The 19,167-nt window shown below is 40.8% G+C and overlaps 1 protein-coding gene across 1 annotated transcript in view; it reads right to left on the bottom strand.

The window, feature by feature from the left end:
• The window catches only part of SECISBP2 (SECIS binding protein 2), a 76,514-nt gene that overhangs the window by 46,426 nt on the left and 10,921 nt on the right, over positions 1 to 19,167 (bottom strand). The window contains exons 3-5 of the mRNA XM_006872590.1: positions 12,332 to 12,578; positions 11,934 to 12,057; positions 10,451 to 10,680 (exon numbers count right to left, since the gene is read on the bottom strand). Coding sequence (XP_006872652.1) covers positions 10,451 to 10,680; positions 11,934 to 12,057; positions 12,332 to 12,578 — 601 coding nt within the window. The remainder of the gene's footprint in view (positions 1 to 10,450; positions 10,681 to 11,933; positions 12,058 to 12,331; positions 12,579 to 19,167) is intronic.

Raw genomic sequence — 19,167 nt, 5'->3', positions numbered from 1 at the left:
TTCCTTAATCCCTGTTTAGTAGGAGAGGACTCAGGGTAAAGGGGTGGAGAGGAAACCAGAGTAAGAGGGGCCTAGGGCCCAGGGGTTCTAACCTGTCCCTGAGAAGATGTGGTGCGTTTGGAAGCTAATATGGCTAAAATGTATCATAACCATGGGGGAGCTGCAAAGGGCTTTTGCCTAGGACCAGCCAATAATGTTGATAGTAGATGTAACTATGGCATCTTTCCCTCAAACCATCAAATTAGGTGTTTGCCAAGTTTTATCCTGTGGAAAATTGGAGTATCCTGTGCTTATCTCAATTATAGGGAGCCAAGAGTAGTAATCCAGGACTATGGAATGGATGCCCATATCCCTAGGTGGGATGCTATGAGTCGATTTGTATTCCAATTCATCACTTCCCTGACTTCAGCATCAAACCCAAGCCTTTTTCCTGTTATCCCTCCTAAGGAAATCTTTAAGAATGACCCTGGAAAGAGTAGAAGAGATTGAGGTAAGACCTAAGACAAACATTAGAAGTAGAAACAGAATATAGGTGTGTGAACGCTTGGGTAGTAGAATGGGTTAAATATTCAGTGCAAGCTCTCAATAAAAGTGATTGCCATGTTTGCATAGCTGGGCTTTGGACATGTCCTGCAGGTTGGCTCTGTACTGAGACAAGGACACTTGGGGAAATTAAACTCATAAGGGTTTGTCAAAGACAAGTTCATCTCCATAGGGATGATGAACCACTCTTCTTGTCTTTGAAGGCAGGAAGCAGAGTTCACAGTACCCATAGGAGAATTGACAACTTACACCCACGTCCAAAATGTCACCGGTGAACCTAGCAGTGTCCTATTTGGCCCTCAGAGTAATGTGGAAAAGGGAATGTCCAAGATTTACTGCCATTTAATTGGATTGGGATGTGCGCATTGGTCCAGCTGGCAATTCCCTTCACCCTAGCGTTCTGCAAGAAACCTGAGCAACATGAGTAATCTTGAGGCCAGAGAGCTCTCCCTGGATCTCTTGGTAAGTGACAGCTTCATAAGTGACACCAGAGATGCCCTACAAGGGGTAGCTAGCCAAAGTTATGCCACTAGCCAGATGGCTTGGGAAAACAGAAGGGCACTAGACATGATGCTAGCCAAAAAGGAGGGTGGTATGTGTAATATTGGGAGCTAAATGTGGTATCCCTAACAACACAGCTCCTGATGGAACTATCACAAAGGTCCTGCCAGAATTAACCATTGTAACTAATGAATGGGCTGAAAACGCTAGAATTAACTAACTGGTTAGAGGGGTGGTTTAGAAAGTGGAAAAATATAGCCACCTCAATCTTCGTTTTTCTCATATTAGTAGTTGGAATTTAGACAGATATTAGATGTTCTGTCATGCCCTGAGTTTGAAGACTAGTGTAAATTCAGAGGAAGTCATGATTTGGTGTTGTGAGTGAGATTCAGAGCCAAAAAAAATTCTTTGTAAGGTTTTGTGGGAGAAAGAACAAAGGGGAATGGGATAAAATGTTTCAGCTGAAAGGAATACAGCTTCTAAGGCCCTATAGGGTTTACTGGAATTCACCTGTCTGAGGTCCAAGGCCTGTGAAGGGGGTTAGTCCAGGGTGGAGGGAACTTGTGTTTTAAAAGGTTAAAATGAAAAAAAAAAAGATTAATGTGTTTGATTACCTTATGGATATTGGCTTCTCCTGCTGATGATTGTAAAATAAAATATTGTAAAATATGTAATATGAATATTGGGAATTATGATTACAGAAGTCTGTAAGCTGGCCTTTGGTCTATATTTGAATGGATTCATTGGAACTTTAAGGGGGTATCTTGAGCCAGAACCTGAGTTGACATATTTGCATTTGAAAGGACATGCATGCCCACCCAGAACGGTTGAGTTTAAAAAAAAAAAAAAAAAAAAGACAGTTTGGCATTTTGAGTTTCAGAGGCTTCTAGGCAAGGAAAGTTGTCCCATTAAAGAAAACCCCTTTCTAGGACCAAAAGTTGAAGGGAACCAGCCAGCAATATTCTTGCTGACACACCACTGATCTTGAGATGAAATAAGAGGAAAAGCTGAATGTTTTGAAGTTCAGGGAGGTGTGTGTGAACTCCTACGCTTGCAGCTGGTACTCATTTGACCTAGCTTGGATGGTTAGGGTAGTTCAGTTGACTAGAACCTGACCAGATGAATATGAAGATGTTTAATACTCTGAGCAAGCATCAGCTGCTACAATTTGGACTTTTGCTTACTGGAATGAGTCTCTTCAGATCGAGGTACATGCATGTCTTCTCAGTGTACTGGATTGGTAGTATGGGCAATTTAGACATTACTATTCTGGTGTGGCGCCGTGGGTTAATGTGCAAGACTGCAAAACTGTCTGAACTGCAAGGTTGGTGGTTCGAGCTCACCAGCTGCTCCTTGGAAACCCTATACAGGATTGCTATTGGTTGGAGTCGACCCAACGGCACTTAACAACAATTGCGATAATTGGCTGACTTGACATATTTTCATGGGTGTGCTTGGTTTTAGAATAAGGGGTCAAGGGAAAATCCCCACTGACTAGTTTTGCTGTTTTCCAGATGTGCCTGGTGAAAGGGGGTACGGAATGATGCTGATGAGATAGTATTATTTCAATCGTAGTGCTGGTTGTCATGGTCAGAACTATAACTGTAGAAGATATGTAACTAAAAGGAGGAAATAGTTATTTTTCATTTCAGAAATGGACAGTCCCAAGATATCAAGAAGGAAGGGCTTCAGTGGAACTTGGGATATCTGCCTGAAGAAGCAGAGACAACAGAGATGGTGGCAGAAGTGGTGAAATGGAGCAGCTATGGACTCTAGGCCCAGGGACTGAATAAGGCTGTGTGCCTATGGGCTGGAGATTGGCTTTTGTACATTTATTTGTATATCTGAACAGGAAAAGGTAAAAATCATTCACTGCCCTCTCTGCCCAGGAGGCAAGCTAAAATGCTAATTGGGTTACTGAATGGGACCAATCATCCCCTCCCAAGAGATAAGCTCGAATGCTAATCAGGTTATTGAATTGGACCAATCTTCACGGTTTTCCCCCTCCCTTCAAACAGGTATGCAGCGTGGCCCCTCCCTGACTCTGACCCCATATAGGCCCTTGTTGTGTTGCCCTCCATTCCAGGCTCAGAATCTGGAGAAATTAGCTCTTATGAGTCAGCCGGCTTAATAGGAAACTCTGCTTCACCTCTCTGAGTGGCCTCGGTTTCTTCAACCATGAATCTAAAACTGCTTTAAGATATCAAGTACATGTAATTTGTTCAATATAGGCATAATTAGCTGTACTCTTAGGGACAGTGAGAAATGGTGCACTTTATAAAGAAAAGAGCCAACAGATACTAAATAGATTTAAGAAATATTTGTGAGAAATAGCTGTCGGAGATCCATCTTCAGAATCAAGGAAATCTTGGATGTAGCAAGTTGGCACAAAAGGGAACTCTGAGAAGAGGAGGGACTAGTCTGACCTTCTAGAAGCTTTTAAAGTAAGAATATACCCATCAAAGAAGTAGGGGAAGTTTATGAAGACAGGATGAAACTAACTTTAAATGAGAATGGCTCCCTGTAGGGGCTAGTAGGGTACCATCAGGAAAGATTATAAACTCCAAAGTACCCAGTAAAGGGAAAATGGAGGAGAGGCTTTTCTGAGTTAAGTTAATAAAACTCATTGTCAAATGGCCACACGGCGCATCTACCCTTGTCTATGGGGTTGGGCGCCTGCTTTTGCAAAATCGAAAAAAGATAACCTCATTCTCACTAAAAAACAAACAAACAAACAAAATCATCTGGATTCCTCTATACCAGTAATGACAGTACTGAAAAGGACATTAAGAAAACAATACCATTTAAAATAGCCAGCCAAAGGATGATGTATCTAGGAATAAATGTAACTAGAGAAACAAAGGACCTATACAAAGAAAACTACAGAGCACTACTACAAGAAACCAAAAGAGACTTACAAAACTGGAAGAATATACCATGCTCCTGGATAGGAAGACTTAACATTGTGAAAATGTCAATACAGCACAAAGCAATTTACACATAACATGTAATCCGAATTCAGATTCCAATGACATTCTTCAAAGAGATGGAAAAAAACAATTACAAACTTTATATGGAAAGGAAAGAGACCCAGGATAAGCAAAGCACTGCTTAAGAAGAAGAGCAATCACTCCCTGATTTCAAAATTTACTGCATAGCTACAGTGGTCAAAATAGCCTGGTACTGGTATAATGAAAGATACATTTGATCAATGGAACAGAATTGAAAATCCAGAAATTAACCCATCCACATACAGCCATCTGATTTTCAACTAAGTACCTAAGTATACTGCATGAGGTGGAGATGGTCTCTTCAACAGATGGTGCTGGCAACACTGGAAAGCGATATGCAAAAGACTGAAACAAGACCTTTACCTCACACCTTACACAAAAACCAACTCAACATGGATTAAAGACCTAAATGTGAATCCCAGAATTACAAAGACCATCAATGAAAAAATAGGGACAAATGTGAGAGCTCTAATAGAGGGCATACCAAACATTTTGAAACGTACACAAACAAAAACAGACAAAACAGATGATTGGGACATACTAAAAATTAAAAACTAAAGTGCATCAAAAGACTTCACCAAGAGGGTAAAAAGGGAGCCCATAGAATGGGAAAAAAATATTTTGCAATGACACATCAGACAAGGACTAATTTCTAAAATATATAGGAACCTACAATACCTTTACAAGAATAAGACAAATCACCCAATTAAAAAATTGGTACAGGACATGAATAGACACTTCACCAAGGAGGAGATCCAGGCAGCCAATAAACATATGCAGAAATGTTCAGGATCACTAGCTATTAGACAGATGCAAATCAAAACAATGAGATATCATCTCTCACCAGCAATAATGTTGTTGTTGTTAAGTGCCGTCAAGTCGGTTCCGACCCATAGTGACCCTGTACAGGGTTTCCGAAGGTGTAAATCTTTACGGGAGTAGAAAGCCTCATCTTTCTCCTGTGGAGTAGCTGGTAGTTTCGAACTGCTGACCTTAAGATTCACAGCCCGATTTGTAACCACTACGCTACCAGAGCTCCTTACCAGCAATAATAGCAAAGATTAAAAAAGTTGTTGTTGTTGTAAGTACCATGGAGTCAGTTCCAACTCATAGTGACCCTGCACAGGGTTTCCGAGGCTGCAAATCTTTAAGGGAGCAGAAAGCCTCATGCGGTGGAATTGCAAAATGGTCCAACCACTCTGGAAAACAGTATGGCGCTTCCTCAGAAGATTGGAAATAGAAATAGAAATACCTTATGATCCAACAATTCCTCTACTTTGTATTTATCCACAAGAAATATGAGCCTTAACACGAGTTGATAGATGCACACTAATGTTCATAGCAGCACTATTTACAATAGCAAAAAAATGGAGATAGCCTAAGTGCCCATCAATGGAAGAATGGATAAACAAACTTTGGTACATACACACAATGAAATATTATGCTACCCTAAAGAAAAACAAGCAGCAAGCCACCGTATAACATGGATGAACCTGAGGACATTATGCTGAGTGAAATCAGTCAGTCACAAAAGGAGAAATATGGCATAGGTGCATTATTGTGAAAGACTAAGTAAAAACACCCACACTAAAAGGAGGGGAAAATTTTATCTTTTATTTTACTATTATTGTTTTTTACGTTTTTGTTGGTTACTGGGGTGTATGGGGTGGGGTGAAGGGGAGGGAGAGGAAGGTGGAGCACAGGGTAGGGAATAAGCACAAGATAATGTGTTGTAGACCGTGCAGAGGTTCGAGGCCCTATAGGCCCGAGTGTAACAGATCTAGCCACTTGGCGGTTAATAGCAAATTGTTTTTCATCTTAGTGTTCAGTTATATTTATTTAATTCCAAACATGAGCCCTGGATGTCCACAAGAAAAATGCAATATTCCCCTAAGTTTCTAAGGTTAAGATTTTCCCCCTAGAATCAAGGCAGTAAAACTTCCTCAGAGGATGAACAAGGACAGGTTTACTGGGATTAAGCAGGGAGGCTCTGGAGAGGAACTGCCCGGGGTATATTCACTTGGGGTGGAGCAGTAAATTCTGGGAATATGGGACTAAGGACAAAGGGGGCAACGCCCTCTGACCACCCTGGGTTCAATCAGTTTGATCCAAGTGAAGGTTAAACCCAGTAAGGAAGAAAGGAATATTGGTTTAAGTAAGGTTTACTGGCTTAACTTATTTTAAAGATTGTCTTGTCTGAATAATACCATTCTTCTTCTGTAAAGGTCCCTCTCAGCTTGATGTGAAGCTCCTCCCCTGAATAAAGCAGAGCCCCGAGCCTCCCCAGCTGTGCATTACTGGTTGGAAGGCATGCAGTAAAGATTGCAGGGCAGTGAGTTGCTGCCTGCAGAGGCCATGATGCCTATACTCCCAAATCTGCCCACCAGTGTGATGCATCCACCCTGGCTTTGGGGTGCCTCATTGTCTCCCTTCTTCTGTTTGTCTGTGTATTCTTTCGCTATCCCTATCGCCGCTCGATCTACCCTCCTCGTGAACCAAACACTCGTGAACAACACAACTATGTCGAGGGCACACCCCGACAATAATGAAGTACAGGGTATGGAAGAGACACAGGATAGTTTGGGTGCTGGTGGATGCATACACTAGAAGGGGAATGGGAAAGGAAAAATAAGGCAGATGGGAGAATAGCTAGGCAGGTTTACATGGGCTAAATAGGACAGAGGTAAAGAACGACATAAGCACAAACATGAAACAGAGCTTGTGGATACAAAGATTGAGGCATGGTTTGAATGGGTAAAAGTGGGGAAATGATGTTAAGATGCTTGGCTGTTTTTTGAATCTTGGATTCCCTTGCCCACTATTGTAAAATAGACACTTGAATGGGAGAGAGAGGAATAGCCAGAAACACCACCACAGAAAGCTTGTAAATCCGTCTTCAGCCTATAACTGATTGTTGTTGTTGTTGTGAAGTGCCGCTGACTCAACTGGAATACCTAAAATGGGGCTAGAACTTGCCCAGTTAAGGAGGCTTCCTTTGGAGCCTCTGCAGTGCACAAGACCATAGGTGGAATCCTGATTCCCATCCAGAATCTTCTGAGGTGGGACATTTCCACTTGAAAGGACAAGCAGACCAGTCTGGAGCAGCTAGAAGAACAGAATATATTTCTTGAAAGAAAGAGCAGAAGGAAAAATCATAAACAGTAACAGCAGTCCAACTGACTACTGCAAGAACAAGCAAGTTGTTCCCCAGGGAGCCATCAAGGCAAGTGGTCAGGTCCCCTCAAGGCAAACACCCTCCTAAGACTGAAACTCAAATGGTATACACTAGCAGGCATATGGTCCTGCTGCAGACCACGTTGGTCGCCGATAAGGGGAGGTGGGGGAATAACAGCAATGAAGTTGTGAACAAAGTCCGACCACATTCAATAGACTCCTGTTAACCTGGATTGAGACCTGGTTAACCAGCAGTATGACGTGACCTGGGGACTCCTGGACCTAGGGGCAGAGACATTGCCCTAGAGGACTAGAAAGGAGTGTGAAGCATCAGCTGATATAAAGTGAGAGGAGACGCACAAGAACACCCACACTTTCAGATAGTACCTATTTGACCTGGCATCAATGGCTGGATGATCAAAACACAACTAGAGGAAGAAAGAAGAAAAGAAGAAAAAAAAAGGAGTAACCCACTATAAGTGGATGAACTTGACCTATGCTTGTGGATGCAGTATGACAAAGGAGCAGACATTCTCTATAGTGAGGATCATTCCCAACCACATGGTACACAGGGTCGACAGGGATGGAGAACTTAGACACTGGCTACCCAAAATGGGGGGACCACAAAGGCAAGAAATGACTGGCTTACAAGCTTTCAATAGGGAACCTAGCTCCAAAGGATACAGGGAAAGGTAGAACCTCCACTGAATTTTTTCCAATCTGTCTGGATGGGGTTGATAAAAGGTGAGGGGGAAAGGACTCCTGTGGTTCAACAGGGAATGACTGCTATCAGGTCTGACAGTGAGTGTTGGAAAGGTAAATGTAAATGTTTGGTAACAAAAGGAGGACAATGGCTGATTTTGCAGTCCAGGAGCGGAGATCCCTGGAACCATCAAAGCAGAAAAGCGAAGTACGAGACCTTGTCCGGGAAGGCAGTGACACTAGGGATGAAGGCAGAAAGGAATGGCTGGGGACTCAACTTAGGAAGGAAGAGGGGCTGTGTGCTGGCAGCCGGGGGGCAAGCATGTACCCTTTGGTTGTTTGATGATGCATGCAGGGTATTATGATCATTGCAATGAAACAAAATACGACAGGATGAATGAAAAGATAATGTTCACCCATGTAAACTAACACATAATTCACAATATAAACTTTAAAAAAAAAAAAAAAGATTAGCACTCGACCTCAAGGTTGGTTTGAACCTCAAGGTCGGCAGTTCAAAATCACCAGTCACTCCTCAGAAACTCTATACAGACTCACTATGAGTCAGAATTGACTCTACAGCACGTAACAACAACAACATGAGGAATGGATGGCTGCAGACAAGTTCTCTTAATCATATACTTGTCTTAGTCTTGTGAGGGTGTTTTCAACAAAAAACACCTGTGCCATGGAAAAAAATTATTTTGAGAACAGGGTTAATATCAAATTTTAAATGAAATTCAAGTAATCATTTACCCAAGTCATTGAAGGTTTATAATAAGTTAATACAAACGCTATCCCTCATAAAACCACATTTTTTAGATGTACCAAGCATTTTAAGCAAGGTTGGGAGGAAGACCTCAAAGCTGAACCAAGAGAAGATAATCAATCTTAACAAAAATAAAGATGGTGGCTGAAGTCCAGAAACCAGTGTAAAAAGATCATCGAATTACCACTGACACAACAGCTCCTAAAGTTGGGATCTCACACAGTTCAACATTTTCAATTTTGAGACCATCCTTCCCACAGTCATCATTCAGTTGAATAGATTCTGTAAGTTTAAGTGTTGCATGGAGCTGACTTTCAGCATCAGCCTTTTGGTTAAGATAGAAGCAAATGAAGAAAATGTTATGGAATCATAACTGGGGTAAGTCTTGGATTTACTAATACAATCCAGAGAACAAAGTCCAACCAAAACAGTGGCTTCTGAGGGAATCTGCTCATCCACCTTAAAATTAAGGCAGCGAGATCAGCTTGGGTTATGGTGACAATTTTTTGAGATCCCAAAGGGGTAATTCTTGATGAATTTTCTCGCAGGATAAAGGATGATTGTGGAGTCTTACCAAGGAGAAATTTTAAGAAAATGGAAAACTGAAATGGTGAGAAAAAGGTCAGGAAAAGTTATTTCGAAGAATTTTTTCTATCATAACAATGCAGCTGCCTATTCTTTGAGAGTAGTAAGGACTGTCCTACGAGAATTGTGTGAGGAAACCTTACTATACACACCCTGCAGCCCTGATCTTGCCCCTTCAGACTTGCCTCTTCAGATTGTTTTTGTTCCCAAAACTCTAAGAACATTTCAAAGAAACACAATTTGTGCTCTTTCAAAAACACTGCCATCAAATTGATTCTGACTCACAGTAACCCAATAAAGTCCAGTCTATGGTTCCAAGGCTATAAATCTTTACAGGAACGGACAGACTCATCTTTCTCCTCAGCAGTGGCTGTGGGTTTGAACTGCCAACCTTGCAGTTAGCAGCTCAATGCTTATCTTACAGTGCCACCAAAAGTCCCTTGAGGTTGTCAAACCTCAAAATTTTGATGTGGTGTAAACTGAAAAGCACAGAATTCCTTGGAGAAAGGCTAGAGAGATGGAAACACTGCCTTGAGATGTGTAGATGGAAGATATGTCAGTAAGTTTACATTTTGAAATTTTTGTTTAATAAAGGGTTCTAAGATTTTGTAGCAAAAAAATTTGGGTGTTTATTTCAGAAGCAAAATTTTTTTAAAAAAAGGCAAAATTCAATAAAAGAGGGAGACTATATACTTATACATTCAGGATGGTGCATCGTACATAAACATTATATAGCTTATTTCACATCCAATATAACACTCACACGTAATACGTCATTCTTCCTCCCATCCACTCATGTCCCTGCCTATGTCTCCCACGTAACCTGGAAAGCTCAGGAGCACTAAGTTTTCACTGACTCTGGAGTGATCTGAGTCTCCCCACTACTTGATGAGGACATGAGGAGTTCCATGACTGCTCTGCTAGCCCACATACCCCAAGGCCAACAACAGGTACAAAGACAATCAAACATCTGTCCAATGAAACCAGCTGTTCCAGATTAACCAGCCCCACCTCTTTCATAGCAATTTAACCAGAAAATGACTTCTTATAAAGATGTAGGGGTCAGTGGACATAAAATGCCACAACCTGGTAGATCTGAGGCATATTGCAAGCCATTATTGTCAAAGAAAGGGAAGAGAAAGAAAGCGAATGAACATCAACTGACCTCTGACAATATGGCGGATGGTTTTATTTCTCTTAGAAGAGAAATGTCGGTTGTAGCAGAGCGCAAAGGGCCCCATTTGGGTTGCTTTGGTGTTTCTATTATACCATTGTTCTGTGTACCCTGAAGTTCAGGAAAGTCCAACCTGGTATATTCAAACTCAGGCTTGGAGGTAGATCCATCGCTTTTTTCAATGATTCTGGACTTTCTGTCTGTTCGTTTATGATAGACATCTGTAATTGTAAAATCAAAAGTAGGTGTCAAAATTTAGATATAGCTTGTTGGCCTGTCCTCAAACTTACATTATATATAAGAAGTCTCCTTTTATGCAATAACAGGTTGTCATGAAAACATCCTAACCATGGCTAAAGATGTTGCTATTTTGTGTAATACTATAAAGAATGAGTGACCAGAAGGATGAATCACTCTGGTGGGGCCACCATGCAGAAAATCAAAATGTAGTTCTACAATGTATGAAATATCTACCTCAACTTCATGATGTAGATAGACAGACACTTTAAAGTTTTGTACATTTAAAGAGACTCCAATACATTTAAGTGTGTAAGATTTTCCTATTTTGTCAGTTGAATAAACTGGAGGAAGGGAAATAAATTCAACTTAATATACTTTCCCCTATTTTTTTCCTTCAAATACAAAGGCATGATGATGTAGATTATAGCATCATAAAACTTTTGTATTTAATTAAAAGGTCAGAGTTACTACAATTAACTAGAACTCTTTCTTTTCACAATTCCATGCACCAGATCCAGATGGTTTATTCTTAAAAAGTTTATCCACCAAGTAATATGTTATTCCTGTAGATAAAGTTGTAGACCATTCACCGTAAGTACACGATTACAAGGTTTCAAGTTATAATATAAATAGGTGATGCCTGTAATTAAACTGCACTAGTGAAAAACAGAAGCCTATAAAATCAATGCCTTTCAGCCAAACTAGAAAAGCAGATTTCAAGTCTAGAGCAAACATAACTTCTGGCATGAATAAAACTAGTGTCTTCTGAGTAACTATAATGCACCAGCTCTGGCATTGATTGGGATGGGATTTAAACAACAAACTCTCCCTTCTACTGATTATGAGTTGTTTCAGGAATGAACATGACTAAATACAGTACAAAACACACACACACATATATATATGTATACATACATATACGCACACGCACACACATATATACGCTCTTCTTTTTCAAGGACCTTATTTGAAATCCGAGGTTATCACCGACATACTTGCTGTGTAATGTTAAACGAGCTTTACGTGATGTACATTTTAAGGGTATATTACAAAATCCACAACACAACTAGAGACAGGACTTCCAGAATGGCACAGGAGGCTGATGACCTCAAATCCCTGACTACCCACTCTCACTGCTCAGAGCAATGACCAGGAACAAGCCTACATAGAACTGTGTCGTCTCTGTGGTAGATGGCTGAGGTTAACCGAACACTGTAGAGACTGCTATTTTTACCTGATTTCAAACTGTTTCTTCCATGAATCGATGTATGACGGGAACCTCTAGCAGATTTTACATCAGATGATATAGTTCCACCAGACCGTCTACTCTCAAACTTTGGTTCATCATATGTTTTTTTCTGCAGGAAAGATTAAAAATAACAAACAATAAGAAAAATACCCGTATTAAACACAAACACACACATAAATATATATATATATATATATATTTAAATCCTAACTGCAAATTTACAAGTATTCGCAGTTCAACCATTCTATAAAAGGTTAGATCATATCAATTCTTTAAAATTCACAAAAAAGGTAAGCAATGCTGAAATATTATTCACACATTTACCAAATGTTCACTGTAAACATTAAAACACACACACAACAAAACCCACAGCATGTACTCACCTTAGGAAAACCTTCCATTTCTGGAGGAAGATGGCAGCTGTGCTCACTTCGGGGCTTACCGTTGTGCAAACCTCGGTAACAACGTTGGTTGTATTGAAACTGAGAGCCAGGCACTGAGCAAGCCTTCTGTATAGACTCAAGGGTGTAAGGAGAATACGAGTATGGATGAATAGTTATGTCAGAAGACACACACTGAGGTGGTAAAGTTGAAACTCCCAAGGCCATATCTTCTGTATACATTTTCTGCCTAAATATAAAATGTACACCTCAATTGCAGATATCACATCAAACCAAGCAGCTTAGTATTTTATTAAAACTGACTTAAACTTTGTCATAATTTTGAGTCTATTTGTTCAATCAATGAGATATACTTAATTAAAAGCCAAATACAATCTTTGGGCAAAGGAAGGTGCTATTTGTATTTTTTCACAAATGAGCTGTGAATCCCATGAGAAAATTGCACTACAACAAACAAAAATGCTATCAAAAGATGCTCCTGCAACTTGACTCTCATTCTGTCACTTGAGAGAGCCTCTCAACTCCCCTGGACAAAATGGCTGTACATACCATACTACTTGCTTATGAAGCAGCTACCCAATTCAATCCCCACCTAACAACCTGCAGAGCCTGCCTCTCTGTGGCCTCTAGATTCCGTAGATCGTTTTCTCCAGCCTTTGCCCTCCTCCAAGCACACTGTCTCCAACATTCTGCTGCCAGGGTCACTGTGGCAAGGGGGTGAGGGCACACAGCATAGTGTTCCAAGATGAGATGAACCCCATCTCTGAAAACTATTACTGGCCTCAGTTTGTTCAAGCACTAGAGAAAACTACATCATACATTGGTTTGGTTTGGTTTAGCAACTCTGGTATCCGGTCAGAGATTTCCATCATGTCCCAGTCCAAGTTGACAAAAGGAAAAATGCCTACCAGCAGGGTTAAAGCAGCGAGAAAGCAACATCTTCTCATTCGCAGAAGTGAGAACTCCTGAAATCAGCACCAGTGGATGCTTCCATGAATTTCTAGAGTTGAAATTTTCTTGTAACAAACCAGTGAAATACCAAAGTGTACTGGTACATAGACAGGCAGGGATATCTAAATCTAGTTAAGAAACCTGTATGTCCTTCAAACTGTTTGACTCTCAGGAGATATTGGTTTAAGGAACATACAACTAGAAACCATATTTCTAATCTGCAAGTTAAGAGATTACAATGAATAAGAACGGCAGTCTGTTTCCGTATGTTGTTGTTGTTGCTAAGTGCTCTCTAGTCAGTTCCAACGCAGTGACCCTGGATAGGGTTTCCAAGGAGCAGCTGGTGGGTTTAAACCACCACCTTGTGGTACAAATCGACCTTGCGGTCCAGTACTTACTCTACGGTGCCACAATAGGACTCTATATAGGTTACCAAAAACCAAAACCAACCTATCAGTGCCATTGACTCATATGATTCCAACTCATAGCAACCATAGGGTTTCCAAGACTATAAATCTTTTTTTGTCCCCTGTGGAGAGGCTGGTGGATGTGAACCTAGACCTTTAGGTTAGAGGACCAAAGCTTAAGCCACCAAGGTCCTTTCTGTTGGCTACAAAAATTCAGAGAATGCTCACCACTTTAGCTCTACCTTTGTTCTGTACTGACTTACAGTCTGTGATACATATACGTGATATTGTATGATAACCTTAGATATTGTAAAGTCTTTTATTTTGCAGTGTCCAGCTGATACCAAGTGGGGGGAGATGCACAAGAATGACCAAACTTGCCTATAGTACCCATTTGACCTGGCTTCAATGGCTCGATGACCAGAGGAAGTTAAAAAAAAAAAAAAAAATTGATGAAGGAAGCAAGTATAAATTGCTATAATTTGATGAACTTGACCTATTGTTATGGATGTGGTGGTGGTGTGCTGTGGAGTCGGTTCCAACTCATAGCAACCATGTATAGGGTTTCTGAGGCTATAAATCTTTACGGGAGCAGAAAGCCTCATCTTTCTCCCATTGAACTGCTGGTTCTTTTGAACTGATTACCATCAGGTTAGCAGCCTATGCTACCAGAGCTCCTTACTGATGGATGTAGCAGCTCAAAATACCAACTGAGAGGAAAAGAGTCCACATCAATGATCAAGCCAAGACCCTCAATATGCAGGGTTGATAGGGAAGGGCAACTTAGACTTGGCTACCTAAAATGGGGGGCAATAAAGGCATGAAGTGGCTGGCTTACAAATTTCCAAGGACTTGAATTTCAGACTGTGCGGGAGGACGTAGAATCCCTATTGAATACTTTTCATCTTGTCTAAATAGGTCTGGGAGAGGAGATGGGGATAGGATTCGATTAATTCAATAGTGAATAAATGTTATCATGACTAACTGTGACTTGTCACAACTGTAAAGGTAGAAGTTGTATAATATAAAGGAAGACCCCAGGACCATCAAGGGAGAAGAGCATGAGCGAAATGTGGGAACCTAAACAGAAAAGCAGTGACACCAGAAATAGAGGCAGAGATGATGACATGGAGAGACAGAGCACTCTGACGACTGAAGACTCTAGACTCATGGAAAGAGAAAGGTTGTTTGCTGGTGGCCAGGCTTGCAGAATGTGCCCTTTGGTTGTGTAAATGATTATATATTCCGAAGTGTTTTTGTGTACATAAAAAAACCCACAAAAAACAGAGGGAACAGAAGCAAATACTGTTAGACGATGATGCACGGAGGGGGTTGTAATCATTGCATTAAAACAAAATACGATAGGATGAATGCAAAACTGATGTTCTCCCATGTATACTATTACTCAAGTCACAATAAAAGCTTTAGAGAAAAGAGAGAGAGAGAAGGGTACAGACAATGAGTTGATAGAAAACAGTTTAAAATATATATATATATATATTTTTTTTTTTTTTCAAGTTAGAAAACTGGGCAATTAAACAAAGGGAATTTAGTAGAAAGGAAAGGCAGGGTTTAGAGGCAGTTAAGAAAATTTCACCTGCTAATCAGATCTTTGGGGTTCAGTTCTATTTAGTAGTCCACTTTGGACAAATTCCTCAAGCATCTTGGGTTTTCTGTCCTTCTTCCTCTGGAAAACTTCACATTCACCTTCTCAGCCTACCACCCCCTTCGCTTGAAGAAAAATCTCTCAATACCACTAAGATAGAAGAACAAGCAGAAAAAAGGATTAAAAAAATCTAAAGAATGTCTAGGATTCATGTTGGGCAACATGAATTGGAATACCTTAACAATTATCAGCATTCCGGAACAGGAAGAATCACACAAGCCCACAGAGGAGATAGTTGAAGAACTGCTGGAAGGAAATTTCTCTAACATCCTGAAAACCAAAAAGGTATGCATTCAAGAGGCTCAACAAACCCAGGAAGGGCAGACCCCAAAAGAAAATCACCAAGAAATATCATACTCAAGCTCTCTAAAATCAAAGATGAGGACAGAATCCAGAAAGCAGCTAGGGAAAAGAGAAACGTTACATTCAAAGGCAAGCAAGTCAGATTAAGCTCAGATGTCTCAGCAGAAACCATGCAGGCACAAAGGTAATGGGAAGACATATATAAAACCCTGAAAGAAAAAAACTGCCAACCAAGAATCCTTTATCAAACAAACCTGTCAATCAACTATGATGATATAATCAAAAGATTCCAGGATAAACAGAAACTAAGAGATTTTGCCAAAGCCAACCCTGCGCTACAAAACATCCTAAAGGGAGCTCTGTGGACTGAGAACCAACAAGAACAGACACCAACCAGAGACTGACATATGTGGCAGCACCTTCCAGAACTAAATCAACAGATGGAAGAGTCAAGAACAGAACAAAATTATAAGAACAAACTCAAGAGAATCTGGGCGGGTCAGTCTATGATCAAAACACAAGGTGAAAGAAGGTAAACATTGAAGAAAAGGGATCTAGACGGTGAGAAGGTCAGGTAGATTAGTGGATAAAACAGACTTAACTAAATGGAGGGAAAAGTTAATGGACTATAAGATAACCTCAAAGAAAATTAACACTTCACAACATAACAAAAAAATGAAAATCCAAGAAGAACGTGGAAACTTTAAAACATTAAAAATCTTAGGAGGAAACTCACAACATAGAACACAAAAACCATGAACTCAGAAGATATGAAGAACAAAGAAAGCAGCAATTACCCCATATCTAATAATAATTACATTGTGTGTAAATGGATTAAATACACCCGTTAAAAGACGGAATGTGGCAGAACAGATAAGAAAACAAGATGTTTCAATATGCTGTCTTCAAGAGAAACATCTTACACAAAAAGACAAAAACAGATTAAAAGTCAAAGGATGGAAAAAAATATACCAAGCTAGAAAACTCATTAACACCTGCGACATGCATATGATACAAGCTTGCTTGCTGAAAGTGAAGAGGACTTAAAAGATTTACTGGTGAAGATCAAAGACCAAAGCCTTAGGTATGGATTGCATCTCAATATAAAGAAAACAAAAATCCTCACTACTGGACCAATAAACAACAAGGACTTCATTCTTCTTGGATCAACTATCAATACTCATGGAAACAGCAGTCAAGAAATCAAACGATGTACTGCATTAGGCAAATCTGCTGCACAAGATCTTTTTAAAGTGTTGAAGAGCAAAGATGTCAGCTTGGGGACTGAGGTGTGCCTAACTCAAGCCATGGTATTTTCAATAAACTCATATGCATGTGAAAGTTAGACAGTAAATAAGGAAGACTGTAAAAAATTGATGTTTTTGAGTTATGGTTCTAGAGGAGAATATTGAAAGTGCCATGGGCTGCCAAAAGAACCAACAGATCTGTGTTGGAAGAAATGCAGCCAGAGTGCTCCTTAGAGGCCAAGATGGCCAAACTTCGTCTCTCACACTTCGGACATATTGTCAGGGGGGGATCAGTCGCTGGAGAAGGATATCATTTTTGTTAAGGTGGAGGGTCAGAGAAAACGAGGAAGACCCCCAGTGAGATGGATTGGCCAAGTGGCAGCATCAATGAACTCAAGCGTGGCAACAATACTGAGGTTGGCCCATGATCGAACAGTGTTTTGTTCTGCTGTGCATAAGGTTGCTATGAGTTGGACCGACTAAATGGCAACTAACAACAACAACCCTGGATAGAGCATTCCAGACAAAAGACTAGAGAAAATAAGGATGGCACCAATTTCTACACCACAGCAGGAATTTATTCCAGCATCTTGTCTTTAAAAAATTCCAAATGGTTCACAGTTAAAGTCATAGGAAGAAAATGCGTATCTCCCACACATCATGCACAACAGGATATCATGCTTGGTAAGGTGGAGGGTTTGAGAAAAAGAGGAAGATCCCCCAGAGAGATGGAATGGCCAAGTGGCAGTTGGCCCAGGATCGGGCAGTGTTTCCTTCTGCTGTGCATAAGGTTGCTATGAGTCAGCACCGACATGATGGCACCTAACAACAATTGCAATAAAAAATGAACAGTAGTGGCAGTACTTATCTCTGATAAAATAAACTTTAAGGCAAAAATCAGCATAATAGATAAAGATAGATATTATCTCATGATTAAAGGGATAACTGAACAAGATGACATAACCATAATAAATATCTATGCTCCCAGTGAAAGAGCTCCAAAATATATAAAAAAACTGGCTTACAAGCTTTCAAGAGGGAGTCTAACTCCAGAGGGTGCAGAGGAAGTTAGAATCTCCACTGAGCTAGTATCCAATCTGTCTGGGTTGGGCTGATGAAAGGAGATAGGGATAGGACTCTTGTAGTACAACAGTGAATAAGTGCTATCAGGACTGACTGTGAGGATTGGAAATGTAAAGGTAGATGTTTTGTAGCAAAAGGAGGGGAGTGGTTGACTTTGCAGCCCACTCCCAACCGCTGTTCTCAAGAATGATCGCACCATACCCTCCATGAAAGGTGGTGGTGACGTGCCGTGGAGCTGCTGCCGACTCACACTGACCCTGTACAGGGTTTCTGAGTCTGTAAATCTTTATGGGAGCAGAAAGCCTATCTTTCATCGGTGGAACAGCTGATAGTTTAAAACTGCTGACCCTGAGATTAGCAGCCACTCATAACCACCACGCCACCAGAGCTCCTTGTATTGAAGTTCATTTAGTTATAACCCATTACAAACCACTTCAACGATGAAGCTCTTTCAGTATTTCTTTCAAGTGATAAGAACCTAATTAAGATCGTCAAGCCCCTCCCCTTAAAAATCCAACCAGCGAGAGAGAACAAACAAGATGGCGGATCGGGTGGACGTATAGCAGAGAGCTCTGCCAACAACACAGAATACCCAACCAAGCAGGTTCAGGGGATGGTCCCAGAACTCTGAACCACATATAAAGGAATACTTAGAAGGTTAGAAGGCTCGCAGCTGGGGGAATTTGTGGCAGAAGCAAGAAATCTATTGCTTTCTAGTCCGGGACGCTCGGCTGCTCCAGGAGCTGCCGTCTTGGATGAGACCACGTGGGGGAAAGATCGGAGCAGCCACAGACGCCTGGCAGAACCGCTGAGATAAAGGTGTGGACATTCTTCTCTTTTGGTAGCTGTTCATTGGTCCCTTGTTGTCTGCGTACCTCCATTCTGGTGACTATAGGGGTGCTTGAGCTAGTGGGCATCCCAGCCCCACCCTCGGAGGGTTCTACTACGCATGCGCACAGATCTCTCAAAATTTAAAGAGACAGTTTCCAATTAAAACCAAACGGCCACAGCCGGCCCTGAACTGTTTCAACTAGAAAAACGGACTGAACAGGGATTGTGGAGCAGGACAAGCAGACAAAAGAGGTAACAGGCCGAAAATTAAATCCTAAGTTACATCAAAATGACCAACAGTGGTATCTTGAAACTTCTCAGGAAGAAGAG

This window comes from Chrysochloris asiatica, unplaced genomic scaffold (genome assembly GCF_000296735.1).
Source record: "Chrysochloris asiatica unplaced genomic scaffold, ChrAsi1.0 scaffold00205, whole genome shotgun sequence".
Taxonomy (NCBI): Eukaryota; Metazoa; Chordata; class Mammalia; order Afrosoricida; family Chrysochloridae; genus Chrysochloris; species Chrysochloris asiatica.
This window is presented reverse-complemented; position numbering and strand designations above follow the sequence as displayed.